This window comes from Leptosomus discolor, chromosome 20 (genome assembly GCF_034619465.1).
Source record: "Leptosomus discolor isolate bLepDis1 chromosome 20, bLepDis1.hap2, whole genome shotgun sequence".
In the NCBI taxonomy this organism is placed as follows: Eukaryota; Metazoa; Chordata; class Aves; order Leptosomiformes; family Leptosomidae; genus Leptosomus; species Leptosomus discolor.
The window spans coordinates 6,602,575-6,622,466 of NC_141410.1; the positions used below are offsets into that span (position 1 = coordinate 6,602,575).

General features: G+C 39.7%; 1 protein-coding gene across 3 annotated transcripts in view; it reads right to left on the bottom strand.

Annotated features, from left to right (window-relative positions):
- Positions 1 to 2,561: 2,561 nt before the first annotated feature.
- The window catches only part of UBE4B (ubiquitination factor E4B), a 41,381-nt gene continuing 24,050 nt past the window's right edge, over positions 2,562 to 19,892 (bottom strand). For all 3 annotated transcript variants that reach the window (XM_009948641.2, XM_009948639.2, XM_086475968.1), the window contains 18 exons: positions 19,179 to 19,262; positions 17,540 to 17,596; positions 17,050 to 17,166; positions 16,840 to 16,938; positions 16,261 to 16,374; positions 15,096 to 15,294; positions 14,719 to 14,857; positions 12,822 to 12,921; positions 11,961 to 12,088; positions 11,494 to 11,592; positions 10,457 to 10,692; positions 9,551 to 9,677; positions 9,108 to 9,252; positions 7,900 to 8,034; positions 7,329 to 7,520; positions 4,898 to 5,072; positions 4,279 to 4,425; positions 2,562 to 3,861 (listed from right to left, as the gene is read on the bottom strand). In XM_009948641.2, coding sequence (XP_009946943.1) covers positions 3,800 to 3,861; positions 4,279 to 4,425; positions 4,898 to 5,072; positions 7,329 to 7,520; positions 7,900 to 8,034; positions 9,108 to 9,252; positions 9,551 to 9,677; positions 10,457 to 10,692; positions 11,494 to 11,592; positions 11,961 to 12,088; positions 12,822 to 12,921; positions 14,719 to 14,857; positions 15,096 to 15,294; positions 16,261 to 16,374; positions 16,840 to 16,938; positions 17,050 to 17,166; positions 17,540 to 17,596; positions 19,179 to 19,262 — 2,355 coding nt within the window. In that variant the 3' untranslated portion in view covers positions 2,562 to 3,799. The remainder of the gene's footprint in view (positions 3,862 to 4,278; positions 4,426 to 4,897; positions 5,073 to 7,328; positions 7,521 to 7,899; positions 8,035 to 9,107; positions 9,253 to 9,550; positions 9,678 to 10,456; positions 10,693 to 11,493; positions 11,593 to 11,960; positions 12,089 to 12,821; positions 12,922 to 14,718; positions 14,858 to 15,095; positions 15,295 to 16,260; positions 16,375 to 16,839; positions 16,939 to 17,049; positions 17,167 to 17,539; positions 17,597 to 19,178; positions 19,263 to 19,892) is intronic.

The following is a 19,892-nucleotide window of genomic DNA, read 5'->3' on the forward strand; positions in this document are numbered from 1 at the left end:
GAAGTAGTACTGTAAAAAAACTCTTGCATTTGTTAGTACAAAATGCTTTGCATTTATTGACTGAACAACCAAATACAGTTGGTTACTCAAATCACTGAGATGTAGTACCTAAAACTGGGAAGCCCATTTAAATACAGGAAAGGGGGTGAGTTTGAGCTGAGGGGTGAGGAAAAAAGAAGACAGCTACATCACAGCGCAGTGCTTGGGGGGACTGTTAGAGTCAGGCTGCTGCCGGCTGAAGCAGCGCTGCCGTCCTGCTGGTAACAGCACCAGGCTGTCCTTGCTGCCAGCGGGGAGTAGTCGACAGAGATGTAAACCCTGCTCTTACGCAAGTGTAAATTGTGATGTAATAGAATCAATTGTACTGAATTGTCTTCCTCTAACATCAGAACTCGCCCCAGGAGTTTCTCTGGTCCCATAGCTAGAGGGCAAGTAGAGACCAGGGACATGCTCGTGTTAGTTCAAATTTTCTAAGAAAAGCACATTTTGCAGCGTTTAAGGAAGTGAGCCATTGCTGGGAGCTCTTCAGATTATGAAGATTTGCCAAGCTCTTCAGATTCTGGAGATACACGTAAATGTCAAAGGTAATTTGATCAAGTGATAGTTTCTGTGATATCTGTTACAAAGTCTCTGTATTATAATAAGGTTACAGTGGGATTCAAAAAGGTAAGTGACAGAGTAGGAGGAGGGAAAAAAAAAAAAAAAAAAAAATCACAAAAACCTGGAGGTAGTATTAAATGAATTAAACTAAGAATTATCACACAACTGATATGCTTTGTGGGAGATTTCTCTTAATCCAATACTGACCTCAGCTTTCCTTTTTAGTTACTCCCATGTCCACTGTCCACTGACAGACAGCAATACAATGGTACTTTCAGCTGCTCCTACTGAAATACATTTCATTATTCTGCCCACAACTGCTGATTTTGGGAGAGCATTTATCTGAATTCGCACCTTTGAAGTACTCGATACTAGTTCTCCAGATAAAACTGGTTTAGCCACTTAATGTGAGCCTTCGAGTCTTCTGCAATATCTGCACTGATACATTTTCAAATGATAAATGCATGCCATAATTAGAGAAAACAGTTCAGTAATGCAGTTTGCTATTTATATTCCTCGGGTCGAAGTCTGATAGGATGGCGGAGTAAATATAAATTCAGACTCTGAAGGGCATTATCTTGATTAATACGTCCTATAGCACATGTAAATATTTCTATTCCCTCCCGTCAGACAAGGTTAAGAGAGACATCCTGAATTTGTTCAAACAAGCCTTTCAGTTGGTACAATGGAATAAATAAATACAAAAATATAGTATTTTCATGTTACGGTTGCATTAAAAAGAGCTAGTTCCGTCCAGATTTTCTGGTAAAACACTTCTATTCAGAAACCTCTTTGATATTAATCATAACAGTCCAAATGTGAAATATCAAGGGCTGTTGGAGAACAGCAGGCCTCACGCCCTGTACAGGATACACTTAAGCAACCAGCTTTCTTTACTTTAAGGAGGGATTATTTCTGCTTGTGCTCTTCTCATTTTATACGACTGATCATTGTTTCCACAGCATCGTTATTCATAAAAGGTGGTGGTGTGTTTAACTTGCAATAGCTGCAGAAAGTCAGAAGCAAGCATTTCTTCCATCTTTCCCATACATTCAAGTCTGTCAATAAAATGAAAAGCTGTACGATACCAACTTGCAGGGAAAAAAAAAGCCATAATATGAAATCATAGCAGTTTAATCATCTTCCAGTAAAAACAAATACACACTGCTGAACAGTTGTCCTCCATCGAACAAAGTATAACTTGTGGGACGTTTCTAGAGATTTTGTGCTATAATCCTGAGATGACAGCGGAACACTTTTTTCTTTATGTAGAAAATAATTGCCTGTTCACTAAAACAGACGCACCTTGAAAGTTACAGCTCACTGCGTGCCCTTGTAACATATTCAAAACCAGTGATGGATTTGGATGCTGAATGACAGCTTGCAGATAAAACCAGACTTTGTTCTGGGACTTTTGAAGAGGGAAGAGGAGGGGGATTTGAATTTGGAAGAAGTGACAGTTAAGGAGCTGTAAAACCAGTCAACAGACGAGCTTCTCTGTTCTGACAGTCCACGCAGACAAACTTCGGAATATTCCTCCCAGCCCTGGGGAAAACACACACACACACTGCAGGGGAAGGAAACACCACCACTACCACAAAAAAACCCAAAACAAAGAGCCCCAACAAACCCCAAACCCCACTACATCTTCCCATTTTAATGTCAAGTTACTTGTACATCTCAAAGGGCAGCACTGGATTATATATAACCTAAGCAAAATTCCACCTGGAGCCTGTCACCAACTGTCACGGAGCTATGAATAGATGTACGAGTCACCCACTTGGGAACATTCGCTAGTTTGAAGTATTACTGGTATCTGTGTGCACAGGAATTTTTCACATAATTTACTAAGTTATCTCCAGCTCCTAAGTCGCTATCAGCAAAACTGAACAGAGACACCCAATCACTTCTGGTTTTTGCTTTCACTGACACGTAAAGGAAAGACACAGGAAACGTTTTGTGCGAGTGTGTATCATTTATTGTAGTTCAAGAGTCAGGAATTGAACAGAAGACACAGCGAAAAAAAACCAAATAAAAGAAAAACAACCTTTTTTCAGACTTAACTTTAAAACACTGTGGTTTCAAATCCTTTTTAAAAAGGAAATTCAAGTATCATATGCAGGGGGCAGTAATACAAAAATGTTTGTGAATGTTTTTTTTATTTTTTTTTTTTAAAAATGTAGTTCTACATTTCCTGCACCCTTTCTGCTTTGGTAAGGCCAAGCCATGGATACAAATTGGTACGCAACATAAAAAATGACCCCTGCCCCAACTGCAGCCTCCAAGAATAAAAGGATCTGCTCTCTGCGGACAAGCTCTAATGGCTCAGAAGTGTCATTTAGCATATATCGTATCTGCAGCATTAAAAGAATGGATTTTATTTTTTAAAAAGTCACTGAAATCCTGGTATTCCCAAGCATCTCATTCATGGCAGCTGTTCTAACATACTTCTACCTCAAGGCTTTTCAAAAATACCAGAGCATCTAGATAAACATAAAGAAAAGGGACGTTTCAAAGAATGGAAATTAAAATCCATGTGTGAAATCTTCGCTTTTTTGAAATATTCCTATGACGAATTAAAAACCAAATATGCAAGTGTGTGTAATATAAAAATACGATCCCAAGATTAACACTTTGTTGCAGGCACAGTTATCGCACAGAATATGTTCTCTTGAGGGCAGGGGAATGATTCTGATTTTCACAGGGATTTTTTTTGCAATACAAAAGAAAAAAAAAAAAGACAGCAGTGCAGGTTTGATGGGTGGAAGAGGAAGAAGGGAGGGAAGGAGGAAAAAGTTACTTTAGCAGCAAAATGTCCAAGGTTCTAACCACAATCAAATTAACGGATATCTGGCTGTAAAAAATAAGGTTGAAGGGATGCTGCCCTGATCCATTCATCTTTGCTAAAATAATTCAGCTGTAAAAACTCCAAAATGTGACATACTGAAGGACAGTTTTGTAACATAAGCAACTTCCTAGCTTGTCCTCCATGTTATTGACCATCGTTATCACTTAAATATATGTACAAGAATTAAGCCGCTTTTCTCCTTGTCCACATGCTTCTGGTCACTACTGCAAGGCAGTGCCAGTGGGCGTGCTAATCCCATCAATAGCTTTCAAGTGTGTCTGCTCCACTATTCCCAGAACAGCCCACGCCCTGCTCTTCCCATTGGTGTTGGCGTGCACTGCAAGGGAATTTTTAATGGTCAGCATTCTGCTTGTCTCTCATCCAGGCTTGGATTTGCTCTTTAAGTTCTGGCACTAATAGTGTAGAGAAGAGAAAAAAGAATTATTAACTTAGCAGTTAAATTATTTAGTAATACTACTACAAGAAAGCTCCTCATGACCAAAAGCAATTTCTTTTCTAGAAATCTGATCAGGAATATCTACGACTTATTTTCTTCTCTATCAATTATTTTCTGCACAGCTTTAAGTAAATGAATGACTCATTTACCAATTGTAATAATATCCTTTACCCCAGTAGTTATGAAGGCAAAGGTGTGGGGGGTTTTCCCAGAAAAAAGGAAAGCAGAAGGAATGAACGTTTCTGTGCAAGCTGAGATGAAAGAAGTTACCTCTACTGAGGCCTTAACACTATCTCCTGGAAGTACACGGAACAAGCTGCACACGAGTACCTTCCCCCGGTCCACAGCTCCATTACTAACTGTTAAATGATACCTGGTTCCAGCATATTTTCTGTCAGCGTCTGACGATTGAAAGGATCAGTGGAAGAGTTCAACAGATGCCTCAGGATGATCGACCTGTCCATAATGGTTCCGGATGGCAACCTCACAGGATCAGTCATCAGAGTGTCCATAAGGGGATCTGAGGGCACAAGCATCCGCTTGTTACACTGGTGACAAAAGCCGCAAGTGTTACCTGCGCACAGAACCACCGCGCGGAACTGATCCTCGGGGTGCCCAGGCGGGTGTACTGCTGAAGTTACCGAAAATAGTTGAAAGGAGCAGTGGACTTCAGCCTTCGCACAGCTTTTCCCTTTCTGAATCGGGGCGAAGCACTAGCTATTTTCACCTTATTTTCAGATTTTGGTGTGGGGTTTTTTGTACTTCTTTAAAGTACACGTAAGCAAAACACAGATAGGACTGCGCAGTACGATCCCAGAAGAAAACAAAGAAACTCTTAGCTCTCTATTTATTTACCTATTTAACTGAAATAGAGCAGGATGCAAGGCTTCATAACAATACATCGTTTCTACTAATATATACTTATATTTAGAATCAACGTAACAAACCAAATCCCTCTTCTAAAAAGTCAGCGTTTGGAAAACTCAACTTACCTCTGAATTCATCTGGAGCATCACTGTAATCAATTTCTGCACGGGCATTCTTGGCAACAATTTCCTCCACTTTCTCTGCCAGCAGTTTGAATTTCTCTATTGCTATGGTTGACTTGATTCCAGCCTTCCTCATCTTTGAGATAACCTCCTCAAAGAGCTCTTTACTGTAGGACCTCTACAAAGTAAGCATGAAGAGACAACTTTGCTGTGTTGTACCGACACGCCACAAATATTCTAAAGATCTTTTAATGCATTTTTAAAAGTTTAGGAGGGATCAAGGACACCTCAACATTACGTCAGACAGAAAAGTGTAGTATGTAGGTAATATTTCATCTAGCACCAAAATGTCAACTTTGGGGTAGACTTATGCTTTTTTACTGGTCATCACCACTATAGAACTGTGCAGGACAAAATAAGAGGCAGTATCACCTAATCAAAATGAGTAAGACACATAGAGAGTGACTGTAATTATTAGGATTGTTTCTTAGACAAAACATCTGTCTTTCCACCCCTGTCTGTATTCTTGTTCTCCCAAGTCTCAGCTGAAAATACAGCATAAAATGAAGAGGTTTTTTGCTTTCTTAACTTCTCTGATCATGTTCAAGGAAGTACTGGGAAAGAAGTGATTCTTTCTCCTAACCACCACAAAAACAAACACACACAAACCCACCCCATGATGTTGCAAAAATAGCAAGGGGACTCAGAGGGAGCGAATACTTGCTGGAAACTTGCCAACTGGTGCACTAAGAACATAGTTCTGCACCGCTGCATAGTGCGGCATTCGGAGACCAAATGCATTGCTTTCATGTAAGAAAAAAAAAGTTGGGCAAGGACTTTTGGAAGCTGCTTATGTTCTAAAGACGCCGTTTTAAGTTCACAATGCCATGTTTTGATATAAGCCTTTTAATAAAAATTGTTATTTACACTGCAGTGCAAGGTTGAATTAAATGACAAAACAAAACACGCTAAGTCTCACAGATTTCTATTTTCCTTGGGGATTTTAAAGTGTTCAACACAGCCCTACTGCTTTCATCTACACTGCATCGCACTGAGAAATACCATTCACTACTCGGGACACACAGTGCCCACCCAAACTCCTTTCTAGTCCAGAGGAGAACAGAACTATGGCAGCATGCCCAGAGCTTTATAAACGTTTTCAGATTCCTTCTAATACGTGCTAGGATTTGCAAATGGGAGGTGTATCAAAATGCTTTAGAGAGACCCTGCCATGATCAAGCAACTTTTTGTTTGTTTTGTTTGGTTTTTTTCCTCCTAATACCAGTAGCCATTAACCAAGTGTGCATTTCCTTGGTGTTTCTTTCCTGTCATTGACAGTTTCCAGGATACTAGTCACTCCCCCCCACTTCTATGAAGGGCTACTTTGTTAATTAAGCTTTCTTCCCGTTCCCACACCAGCAGGCTCCTTTCTTTCTAATCCCTATGTCATTGCTGTGCATTTTGCTGTGGCTAGCACCCGTGAATGAACGACGGATAGCATTCTCACTTTCATATATGCCCAACAGCGTAAAAAATACACTGCATGCTCATTACACACATGCAAACATGTAAGGTCTGTTTCAGAAGCATTACTGTTATCTGCAATTATCAGAACTTAATTATAGAAAAAGGATCATGAGTTACTCTGATACCTCTGCTTCACTAGACATGCAAATACAGCTTCACATACTGTAAAACAGCTTCCACTAGAATTTCAAGTAGCCACTGAGAATATTTTTTTCGTCTAGATTTTGAAAAGTTTGTGTCATAAGACCCCGGCACGGGGAGATGCGATGCAACAGTCTGACAACTTTACAAGAACGAGGTAAGCGGTAGCTTATCTACCTTAAGAATTAACTTTCTGCCATGTTAATTGAAGACTCCCATGAGGGGTTCAAAGGTGTCTCACACATGTTGCACTCTGGCAGTTTATTACGCAGCATTTAATACAGTGATATAAAAGCTTGAAGCTGTTAGCCTAGAGAAAGCTTTGGATTGTTAAATGAGGCTCTTATTCTCAGTCCCAGCTCTGCCCGTTTCATGCGTTCTTGATGAGGAAGGGGGGAGGGAGTCAAACCCCTTTGTATGCTTGTTTTCCAACTTGCAAAATTAGGACAAAGTACTTCTGCTAATTAACAACGAGGCTGTAGCTAATTAGCAACTAACACTCAGGAAATTTCCTCTGTGTGGGAAGTGCCATAGATGTTTATGCATGACAACAGGTTTTCAAAACACTTTGAAAACACACCCATCTACAAAGGGCAGACAGAACATGAACAGAGATGATCTGCTGAAAGAAAACAAGTTGCAAGCATATACGACGGAAACTGGGTGTCAGCATACAAGTAAGATGAAACTCTTCTGGAGTGTTCTGCAAAGTCCTGTTTGTCCACAGGGCTTTTGCCCTTCCCCCTCTCGTCTTTCTGGAGCTCACCTGATCATCAGCAATTGCTTTAGCAAAGCGAGCACAATCTAGCTGCAGATAAATGTCAGTCAGTTGGTCCAACAGCTTCTTTGGTTCAAACCCATATTTCTCAGGGTTTTCGACTTTTAGGTCACGGCACTTGGGGCCACACAGTTGCTGTAAGTTAAAGTTCAACATAGCAGCCAATCGTGGTCCAAGTTCCTGCAAGATCAAAGTAAAACACAGATCATGGCGTGAAGGCAGTGATGGAGACAACTATCACTAGATTTGTTACAGCAACATCAGGAATTAACTAATAAAACTATCATTTTGTAGGCTCGCAAGAAGTGTCTTTTCTTTATGTATGCTTTCCATTAAAAAAAATATAACGCAAACAGCGTCTGTCTAGCAGAGCCACATCATCTCCGTGACTCAGGTAATGCTCTTAACATAAAATAACTTCAACTGCAATTACATTTCAATGAGGTGGAGAAAGGGGAGGAGAATGGAGATAAAGGGCTACCAAACATTTCCAGGTTATTATCCCACAGTAGAGATGTTAGAGAAGCTCGGAACCAAGTTAAATGTGAGCAGGACTTACAGGTCTGAGAAAAGGCTTTTGAACCTGCTTGGTAAGGATATGGAACATATCAACAGTTTCTGTTGCCAGGGCAAGATACGAACGAGACACACGCTCATCCTGAGCTAGCTGCGACTGCCGAGCCTGTTGCTGATCCTAGAAAATAAAACATGCAGTGGTTACAAGCCCACAGAATTTCCTACATGGTCACCCATCAAAACCTTATCAGCCACAAATGCTAACAAGATCTAGACAGACAAAAGAACAGATGGCAATTCAATCCAGATGTGATACATTTCTCAATTTAAGTACACTCACTTTTACTACCCAATCCTAAACTCTGCACCAATTTTCCAGAATTCTGCAACACTAAAAAATGAATGCAAATGGTATCACAAGACTCCACAGTTATTGAGTCTCTTCACATCCTGTAATGGCTCCCCACAGCTGCAGAACCGGGTTATGCTTCCTTTCCATTCAAATTCCAATACTTTAAAATCATCTTGGGATCTGAGAGTCAAATGAGGTTCTAATTTATGCACCATCCTGAGTAATAAACACTCCACACTGGAACAATCTGTAGATGATGTACCAGCTCATTTTGTCACTATAGGAATGGTTTTACCTTGCTAGCAGGCACAAATGGGATGAAAGGCTTCAGAACAGCAAACCAGGTAAGTTTAACAAACAAGATCTTTATAGCTTTTCTTTTCAATTTTTTTTTTTTTTTTTAAATCAATAACCTTAAAATAGAAATACCTGACACTGGTGGGTCAACACACACAATTATTGTTTGATCAGGCTAAGTTCTGAGGTATAGGACTCTAATTGTCTGCATCGAATCTACCCAGGATCAATGCATTAACAAAATAAAAGCTTCTATTCCTTGAAGTCAATTCAACTGGCGAGCATCTTCCAAAACCTCCTTCAAGAAGGTTAAAGTCTCAGTTTCTCCACTTAGAATTAAGTGCACAGTAATTTAAAACTTGGTACTATTTCCAGTTCACACCACACACTTTGCCAGCCCCAACATAACTATGCAGAAAGATGTTTTTTGCAGAATGTCATCCAGAGTGACCACGGCCATACTGACAGCAAGAAAAAGCATCGAGAACTGCTTCTCATGAGCAGCTCTTTGGTGCTGCCCCTTATTAAAAAGTTTTTTAATGGTCTTTTATAAAAAAAATTAAAAATAAGTAAAGGGCACTTTGAAAAACAGCTCTGTTCACCCTGGGCAGCAGGTCCCATTGTTCTTTATTCTTCATCTCCTCTTGCACTTCATGGATACGTTTTAGTGACTCCAGACTCTCATCCAGCAAGAAAGTTGTGTCATTTATCAGCATGTTGATGTAGCGAACAAACTGCTTCCCAGAGCTGAAAACATTGAAACACAGTTATCACGGCAGAGTAGATGGGTGTGCAGAGCAGACTGCAACCCCAGCAACACTCCTTCTGCACTGTATATTTTGAATAACGATCCCATTCCCCAGGCCAAGTTGACTGGGGTGTCCAGAGCTCAGTTTAGAAACACTCCAGTTCTACTGGAAGGGGTTGCCATTTAAAATACAATGGAGAGCAGCATCACCCCTTCCCAAGGGTAACGGCCTCCTCAGGTCACTGCCTGAGCAGCCTGCATGACAGTAAGCAGCGTGATACCCAATTTCTTACTCACTTGAACTCTTCCATAAAGGTACCATGGTGAGCTATGTTCTGCCAGAGGCTTTTGAAAATGGTGCTGATGTGGTAGCGGATCGTAAACTTGTCATAGAATTCGCTAGTGGCTCCAGTATGTTCAACATCTGAAAAAGAAAACAGATCCCAGAACCGAAATCAAAACTCTTTTCCACCAGGATTCACCTGCAACACACTACATCTCTCCCCTACTGTCTCCAATGTGATGAGCTTCAAGCACCTAGCTGTAAGAGGTGAAATTCAATTCCCATTCAGAAGTCTCCATCTTCATCCCCATTAAAAGCAGGAGCACTGTCCATTTTCTAATCCAGAACCAATCTAGTTTCTGAAGAAAAGCCCTCAGAAAACAAAACTCTGTTCTATTCAACCCCACTCCGCTCCATGTCCCACAGTCTAAAATTTCACTAATAAGAAAACTCTGGTAACAATGCAAAAATAGCTGTTTCTATGGGTGCAAAACCCTCCTGAAGCATCCAAATCTACAGGACTAGCAAAACTAGTCAGAAGTTTTAAAATCCCAATACTCCCTTACAAAGCAAACAAAAAGCTTCAAATTTGGAATCTGAACACCACAAAAACAATTGTCACATCCATGCCCAGTGCTAGAGTGGTCAGTGCACAGCAGCTTGTGGAAGGACTAAGATTCTCAAGGTTCTACCTAATGCTATTTGCCCTGATTTCTGAGCAAAGCCTCATCTTTGCAAGACCCAAGATATACCTGTTATTTTGTGGGCAGTTTTTTTGTTGCGTTTTGTTTTGTGTTTATGTTGGTTTTTTCTTTTTTTTTTTCTTTTTCTTTTTTTTTTTAATTTTACAACAAGTAACACAGCCTTTTGCCTCATAATACTCATTGCTTACTGTACGCTCAGTGACCCGAAGCACTTACCTGTGTAAAACTTCATCAAGGAGGGGACTAACAATTTAGTGGAGAGAGGATGATTTTCAATCATTTCAAAGAACTTTTGTGTCCGGGGCTGAACAGCTGGATTTGTCATGAACATCACTTCCACCAGCTTGGCTACTAAGTAAGGATTTCGGATGTAGTTCTGGTTGCACAGCATCACAACAAGGAACATGACTATGTCCTGAGTACAGGGCTCATAAAGCACCTGAGGAGCATATCTGAAAAGAGTGAGACAAAGAAAACAAAATTAAAAACCCAGCCCTGTGTTGTCAACAGAAGATTTATCGTATACATTAAGTAAGTTCAGATCACTCAATTAGCAACCAGAAAAGTTTAGTCATTTTACCATCACTTCCCATCTTCCTCTACACAAACTACATCCTTACTCTTCCAAAAGGTCTTGCCAGCTGTTCACTGGAAGCTGAATTTAGCCTGAGACGCTATCGTATTCTTTTCTTGTGCATAATGACAAATTTACGATGAAGTACCGCTATAACAGCGCCTCAGGAAGGCAAAAGCAAACATTTCCTCAAACAACACAGCGAAGTCTGAATTTGAAGGCACATTTTTGGGTAGAAAGTGACCAACTTCAGAACACCAGGATGAAGAGTATCCATGCCCATCTAAACTGCTAAAACTATGCAAATGTTTTGTCCCAGCAAATTTATAAATGGAGGAATTTTCTACTTACTAACCTATAACTTTTAAAACGTATTATTCTAGTGATGATTTAACATATGAGATCTCACTCCAAACTATAAAGAAAATTCTGGGGAGAGGGAATCAAAAAACCTTTGACTTTATTCCAAGAAAAAAGCTAGGTTAGAAGGGACCCTGGAGCTCCTCGAGGCCCTGTAGCTGCAGCACTGCCTGCCAATGCCATAATCTCGTGGCTGTTGTTAAAAACCAGAATTACGGAATAGCTAGGGAACTGCTTTCGCACCCTAAATTTATGTGTGCACCACCTGTTGAAGGGGTAAATGGTAGTACACGTTTCCTTTCATTATAGCTTTACTTACTGTACAATAAAAAATAAAAATTCAGCAACATCTTCCACGTAAAACTCTGGCAATGCTGCAAATACCTTCGGAACATCAGGAGTTAAAGGCAATTCTATGCTGTAGAATAAAAGAGACAACAAACAAGACAGTAAAAGAGCAAAGTTAAGTAGAAAGTGTCACGAGCTCTTATGGAATGCTCCTATGGGAACACTTCACAAGAGTTCTCAAACTGATTTCTTAAAAATCCATGTCAGTACTTCAAGTGTAATAAACACACCTCAGAGTTGCTTCCCCCCAACTGAACCTTAAACTAAGTCATGTATGCCATGCAGGAATGTCTGTCACTGACAAAGTAACAGTCATGTAAGAATGCAGACACCGTAAATAAAAAAAAGTAAAATTCTAGTACTGCTAAATTCGGTGAACAATCTAACATGATCTGAGGTATCTTTGATACAACTTACACAGATAATCCTGACACTCACTTGGGATAGGCAGGGGCAAGAATGCGAAGCATCAGCTGAATCACCATGCCATAGAAATTCAGACATCTCCTGAGAAAGTTTTCATCCAGCAAACCAGCATCTGCACAAGCCTTGCACCTCACCAGTTTCTGCAGAATATGCATACAAAAACTAATCCAGGGCAAGACAAAACAAAAACCTATCCAAGCTAATCAATAAATCTGTGAATTATGACAATTACACAATGGTCTGTCCTAAAAATATGCTCTTATTTCAAGAGTAATGGGGCACTTAAGCCCTAACATACCAAGAAAAACACACACATAATTCAGAGTTGCAGGGACAGAGCCTTCTCAAGCTCTATGGGAACAACAAAGGTAATAACAGAAGCATCAAAGTGGTAAAACGAGCAATTAAAGTCATTTTAGTGATACAGCTCAGAAAATGTGTGTCAAATTATACTAGGAAGACCCAAGCAGGACAGACCTTCAAAAGAGGACCCCAGCATACTCACCTTTGCAAGAATCCTACATGTGATTAGAAACTCGAGAGCTCCATCTCTGTATTGGGCATGAATGGTACATGCACAACTACACCTGAACAAATCACAGTCCCTTGGCTTGTTCGCTCTCCAACAAAAACAGTATTGTCTTCTTTTGGAGGAACACTGCCTAAGTTAATCTTGGCGTTACTTCGAATACTTTAAATTCGCCATTAATGGTATCTCGTGTCATGACCACCATCTAGTGCAGTACTCACATGAGATTCAACACCATTTTCAAGAACCATCAGTGGGAAGTTGCATTGAAACATCAGGACACAAAGTAAACATACAGACAGCCTGACAACGGCATTTAGTTGAGAACTGAATCACTTACAAACCTTAAGCTGTGTCTTGCAACGTTTCAGCATTTCTCGATGCCTGGTAGCCAGAGGAGAATCCTTCCACTGACTTTCGTTGTTTTTCAAATCTTCAACAGTCCTGAAAACCACACACAGTAATTGGTTACCATGACAGAGGGGATAAATGCCTTGTAGATGGCAGTACGTAACATACTTATCTGCTAAATACTGAGGAAATACTGAGAAGTGGGGAAAAGCGGTAATCATTTTGATAGAAGTTACTCATCATCATAACAAGAAAAATAAATTGCTTTTGTAAGTGCAGACCGAACATCTGCACAGCGTGCATTCAAAGGCACTACATACACCTCCGGCATAGATGCCTGTTAGATTGCAACGGTGCGAACTACAAACAAACAAACAAAAAAGGATAAAACAGAGAAGGGATCTATCTTGCCTGACGAGCTAATTTTATCCACTGTATTAAAAAAAGTATTTGCATTTTTTCACACTGAAGCCTACAGTCACTCTAAAGGAAGATTAAAAGGACGCCACTAAAGTTAACCCTAACACAAAGAAGGGCTGGTCCAGATAACACAAGATATTTGATTTGACTGAACTGTATGAATTCATTCCCCTTTCATCCCTCCTTTAAACACACATACAGCAGAAAGATCCCCAGTGTAATTTCTTTATTATCAACATCTAATTACGTTGGCCGGTGTTGCAAGCAACTAAGCAACTCATGGAAAATGCTAAACACTAAGCTCCTCCTGATGTCAGTAAAAGCCAAGAGCTCTTCACTCTGCACCGTTAGATGGAGATTGCTGCATAAGCAATTCTTTGCCACAATTCTAAATAAGGAAAAAGCAGCAATTCCTTTTTCAAGCCAAACATATGGCTTATTTACAAGTAATCTACAAGCTGTTGATATGAAAATACTTTTTTCTTTAAGATATACTGATGCTTTCCGCAGCTTCCCAGGTTCTTGGCCTGCATGTGCTTTAAAAACTAAAAATGAAATCACTACGAATGCAGTCCAAAAATCCTGTAATGAACTCATGGTACTACTGCCAAGGAACATTTACCAATATGCAACGAGTGCAATTATAAACAATGGAAAATACTGATGATACAAAAATCTGTTCTAATTTTAACAGAGTATCCTTCGAGGTTTAGCAACTATAGAAGTCTATTTGAATTTATGCCAAGAGAAATGGAAAACAGCAGTATCTTCATGTCAACATCATAACTTTTATTTATAATTTTTAAAATGGTAGACCACGTGCTGGATTACATGTACATCAACAATATTAAGAGATTACCGCTGAAGGCTTCCCTCCCCCTGCCCTGAGAGTACGACAAGTTATCCCACCTCAGAAGCCAAGGGGAAAAAAGGTAAATATCTTCCGGGGCGTACAGAATAGCTCAGGTACAACTAACAAGGTCTTGTTCCTGAAATCACAAGTCATCCACGATGACTTGAATATCAGACACGTAACTTCACATGCACCCCTACAGCTATGCCAGAGCCTGAGGCACTGAAGTCCACACACCAACCACACCACAGTTTAAAGTTACAATAAACAGCATTAAGTAATGTCATGAATCCTAAAATGCTCTGAAGACAATTAAATTCTCTTTTAAACGGAATGGTCTTCGCACCAATTTGAGCTGCCCCGTGTAACCAACAACCTCCATCCCACCATTCCCTGAATTCCTGATTCAAGCCACAGTCCCTCAACGTAAGCAAAAACCCTCAAGGGCCAAAAGCAGCGAGGAACAAATAGTTAAGACAATCTGTACTCAGCAACAGTTTTAGCCAAATTGCTGTTCTAATTCCATTCAGTTGATAGGACTTGCCATCACGGTGAGAAGAGGACAGTGCTAGGACACTAGGGCTCTCAGATGCACTAGATAAATAATAACTTCTAACCTGTTGAGTTCCCTGATGGCCCGCAGTCTACGTATGTACCGACGGCAGCTTGGCAGGATTGAGAGATGATGGGCATGCAGGGTTAGGAAGAAACATTCTGTTGGGAATTTCGGCTCAGAAAATGGAGACGGATCCCTGTCTAGAAAACAAATAAACAAACGAGCAGTACAGGTGAATTAATTAGAAAATTAACTACCTTACCTAGCGGTGAGATCTTAAACTCAACTTTCTTTAAAACAAATATGAGCAGAAAGCATCAAGAAAGAGCACTTAGGAATAGGGCAATTATTTGCTGGAATCAAGGTCTTCCACGTACCTCCAGAATCAAGAACTGAAGGCACAGTAAATGCTTCACATATCTCAGCAAGAGTACTCACGAAGTTCAGCAATCCAGGCTGTGACATCTTCCATTGTTGCTTTCACTCTTGTCTCATCTGTTGGGAGGTCAATACGACATCTGGGATGAAATACGTACATGGGATCAACTGTTTCCAGCTTTATCTTCGTACTTAGTTGCTGTAGTACCCATAAGAAGTTGAGCATAAAGCCATCTGTAGATACCAAACGATCATCTGCCTGTGGGGTAAGAAAGTAAACAGTTGAAGACATAAGCTTAAGAGTACAACGGTATTTTCTGCTGCTTTAACAGTATGCAACATAAGTGCACTCTGCAAGTTCAAGAAAAGGGAGAAACGATGAAGAACGTGGATCTGCAAGGAGACCTTTGTGATAATGGGAAGGTCACATATTATCTTCCTCTATGGTTCAAGTACTCATTCTCAAGAACATTAAACAAACATATAAAAAGAAGTAGAAGATGACCTAAGAGGAGGCCTCTTTCAAGAACGGTTTGCCACAGATTTGGTCAGCATCAGAAAAGTTTCAAATAGTTGCTGAACTTCAATTCATAAGTTTTACCCTTTAATTGTAAAGTTTCTATTACTTCTTCACTGGAATTTCACAGAAATATTCCTAGTAACAGTTCAAAACGTTTGCTTTTGAAAATGGGACTTGAAGACAACAACGATGCAAACTTCAGTTGTTCAGGATTCATGCACAGATTTTATCACAGGAAGGGAGCGCAATGCATTAATTAAACAATGGCAAAATAACATTCCTGCTGTTTCGCTGGAACCATGCCAGTTCATATCTGCATTACCCCTTTTACAGGAACCACACAAAGCCTAGCAACTCACCAGCTGGGAAAGCTGGTAAGCTTTAAACTTAGCTAATCGGAACGAAGCCCCCATAGATGGGGGGTGGGGGAGGAAGTACAAAGCTTTAAATATCTAACATAGAGCCCCTATTAATTAAGTGACATATCAGTCCTAAGAGAATAAAGAATAAACTGATCAAATCGGTAAAACAGAACAATTTCAGAAACGGGAAGTGTATTGAAAGAGATAAAGACCAATGATGGGGCTCCTTGCCTGCTGTAGTAGGCATTCAAAATTCTCTTGTCCTCCACTCAGGAGGCATCTAGTGCTATTTGTGCACTGACTAGCTCCGTGACTCACAGGAAGAGCATTCCCCTTGACTTACCTGCATTTGTGCCTTTTTCATGTTGGCATTGACAATAGCTGCCATGTAATTGAGGGCTGCTTCTCGAGTTTCACCGTTCAGTAAAATACTATGTAGAATCTTGAACAGCTCTTGCTGGAATTTCAAGTAAACATTCTGTCAGGTTGGACATACTTCTCAACGTGGCATTCCTGCTTTCTGATGCTCCGTATTTTCAAGTTCTACAAACTCCACAAAACTAACTACAACTTCTGATATGAAGTTGTTATCAACTTTATATGCAAATATTAATCATGCAGGTTACAGAAAAGACGTATATAGAAGACTAGCGCAACACACACAGTACTAATACAGTATGAATTTTTTAAACCCATCCTGTAATATGAATTATAATCCACGACTAACTGTTCTGATATTTTCTGAATTGGCTTACAGCCTTAGAGAAATATTTTTAGCATTCTATTTTTTTTCCCCAATTCCCTTTAGCCATATCCTAACAGATTTGTTATTTAACACAGAAGCAAAATTTTATATATATTTTTTAATTATATTCTTCATCTATGTCAAGACCAAATTTTTTTTAAACATGAGAACACTTACCCTTGCTAATTCCAGGTAATGTTGCAAAGACTGGCTAACAACCCGGGTGTTTTCAAGAGTAATGGCAGGCCCTGAGAAGTACTTTTCAACTACTTTGTTCTGAAAATAGAATGAATATTGGCAAGTGTATCAGACGTACAGGGGAAGGGGAAAAAAACCAAACAAACCAACCCCACCATGCTACTGTCAACATCCTTCTGTAACACTTACATCATCTTCAGCAAAGACAGAGAGACTGAAGAAGGCTCCAAGATAGGAAAGTCTTTGCAGCTCTCTTCCTGCACCTGTGCTTAAAGATTTAGGCAACCACAAGGGCAAAGAGACAACCTAGAAAACAGGAGAAACAGTAAGTTAATCAAAGCTGCCATGTCAGCCATACTGCTTTGTCTGCACTGTCACCTTCCTGTGTCTGCCACATGCCCTCTATTCTTCAACATTCAGTCATGCTGATATCTAAATGGAAACATCTCCTCAGCGTTTCAGCAATTCAGCAAGTCTTGTTTGTCCTAGTTTTCCTACATTCTCAGGGAAAGGACTCCCTTCACCAGTTTACTTTAAGGTATTGTTTAGCACGAGATACTACAGCAGTCCCTGTTTGGAGTATTGAAGAACATCATCAATGTGGATTCTATGATACCAACAACAAAATAAGTCGCATGGTTTTTTTAACTTGAAAAGAAGTCAGACTGGATGCACTTACCAAACTGCACATAGGGTGTGTTTTCCCAAATTTGATTTCACAAAGTTCACATAGTGCCTATAAAGAAATCCCAAGAAAAATTACTTTTATGCATAATTCTTAAGTAACCTGTCTGCAAACAACAAGCTGAACGCGGTAAACTGCTGGAAAAGCCAAACCTTTTCCCCTTAATCAGGGGAAAAACTTCCATCTTCTACAACGGTGAGGAGGTCCAAAAAGAGCTAGAGCACACCCTGCCCCCATTTTAGCTTTTACAGCTGTTCCAAGTGGTCTCAAAAAAGCTAACATGTCTCACAGGATAATACATTATTGCACTTCTTTCAAAAATTAGCTGTGCAAATTGTTTGTTTGTTCAGAACATAACAATGCCTTTGCTGGACTCCTGAACTGCCACATAAAAGTCAGTAACAACAATAAATACAGCAATTGTTCTATACATACACCAAGGCCTTTGTCTTTTGAATCAGACTGGAAAAATGTCAGATGAACACAGAAGCCAGAAACAAAGAATTCTATCCAAGATCTCTAACTCACTTTCAACTGCAGCACAGAAAAAAGAAAGCAGTTATAACAGATGATTCTGAAAACACAAAAATACTGTAGGCTTTCACATATTCTGCTTCTCCTGTATTACATGTTCTCATTCTTCAATTATACTATAGCTAGTAACCACTAGTCCATCCTTTCGTTGCACACTGTGCCAACCAGAGATGATCAAAATGGAATATCATCTTCAAGTAGCCCTCACTTATAGCCAACAGCCAAATTTGCAACAGTTCAGAATTTAAATTGGGTGGAATTACAGAAGAGCAGGAAAACACCACACCAGCGAAAATTGTTATTTTTGCAAAAGTACCAGAGTTGCTTCGTCAATTTGATTTGCAGCACCCCAGTCCAGCTAACTTCCTGAGGTACGAATTCAACCTGAGATGGAACAGCCTTTTTTGGCATCATACACTGAAGAGCCTAAAATCTGCGAGTGTTAGCTGACAACGCTCAATTTAGCCAAGAATTTCGCTTGCTCTTTTGTGGCCAAGCGTGCTTTTCAAAAGACTTTTTTTTTTGATTTGTCAATAAAAGCAGGAGTGGTAAGCAGATCTAGGACTAAAGTATGCGCTTAAGAAAACCTAAAAATAAACACCCCCCAACCTTCCAGCCAGGGAATATTATGATGTTTTCCTACAGTAAATAGTCACCAATTCAAATAATTTTGGTTTATTGCAATAGATTTTAGTCTTTCACATACAAAAGCAAGTCCAACAAACATTGCTATGGATAGTGGGCCTTATTTCCCAGTCTTAAATTGGGAGAAGCTTAGCAGGATTTTATAACCACCCACAGTATTATAACTAGTATGCATGACGAATTCCATATGTTTGTTTAATCTGATATAAAGCAATACATACAACCATCTGAATAGCCCACTACACAAACACTGTACATTAAGCTGAAAATATCACTGGCCTCAGACTCTACTAGATTTTTTTAAATGGTCTTCTACATCTCTCATACCACATTAAGCTTCAAACATAAGAGTTTAGTAGTAATCCACCAGCCAAAAAAAATCCTGAAAACATTAAATCTGCATAAGTTATCAGTAACGATAAAGAAACTGCTTCTAGAAACGAACAGTCCTTACCATAAGGGGGTATTTAAAATTGTCACTATCAAGGGAGCACTCTTTGGAAGCTACAGCCAGGCCTTGTAAGATGGGAATAAAGATCTGTAAAATAAGAAGTAGATTACTTTATTCAAGAATAGGAAGCAATTAAATGATGCTATTGCAGTACACAGCACGAAGCGCCTCTTTGTTCTTCAATACTGCAAGCTACGCAAAAGAAAAATTAAGATCTTTTCTTTACATTTTTATCAGCTAAGCCTGAAAGCTCATGAGATTATTTAAAGCTAAAAACCAATTTGCTTGATATAGTGCAAGTGATGTATTGATTCGATGCCTGGGCATAGTGACTTATCCATAAAAACTTCTTTCCAAGCACTTGCATGCATTTTTCCTGCTCACATTCTAACTTGTTTCCAAACATTTACTTTGCAAACCAAAAAAACCCAGAGACACCGACATCTAGATTTGGACCCCAAGCTAACAGATCCAAGCTGAAGCTGACAAACAGTAATGCCAGCATGTTGACAAAAATCCGTGTTCTTCGATCGAGTTCTTGGCATATGGAAACCACGTGGGGAAGCACATACACCTTTCATAGAGGATCACCGCAGATACTGTATGCGTGTTTCGTAGAGGTCTCCAACAACTTGATTGCCCAAATGGGTCATGATTTATTTGCCTGTACACTTAGGGTCATAATATAGCTTTAATTTTGCATGTCATGTAAGCAAG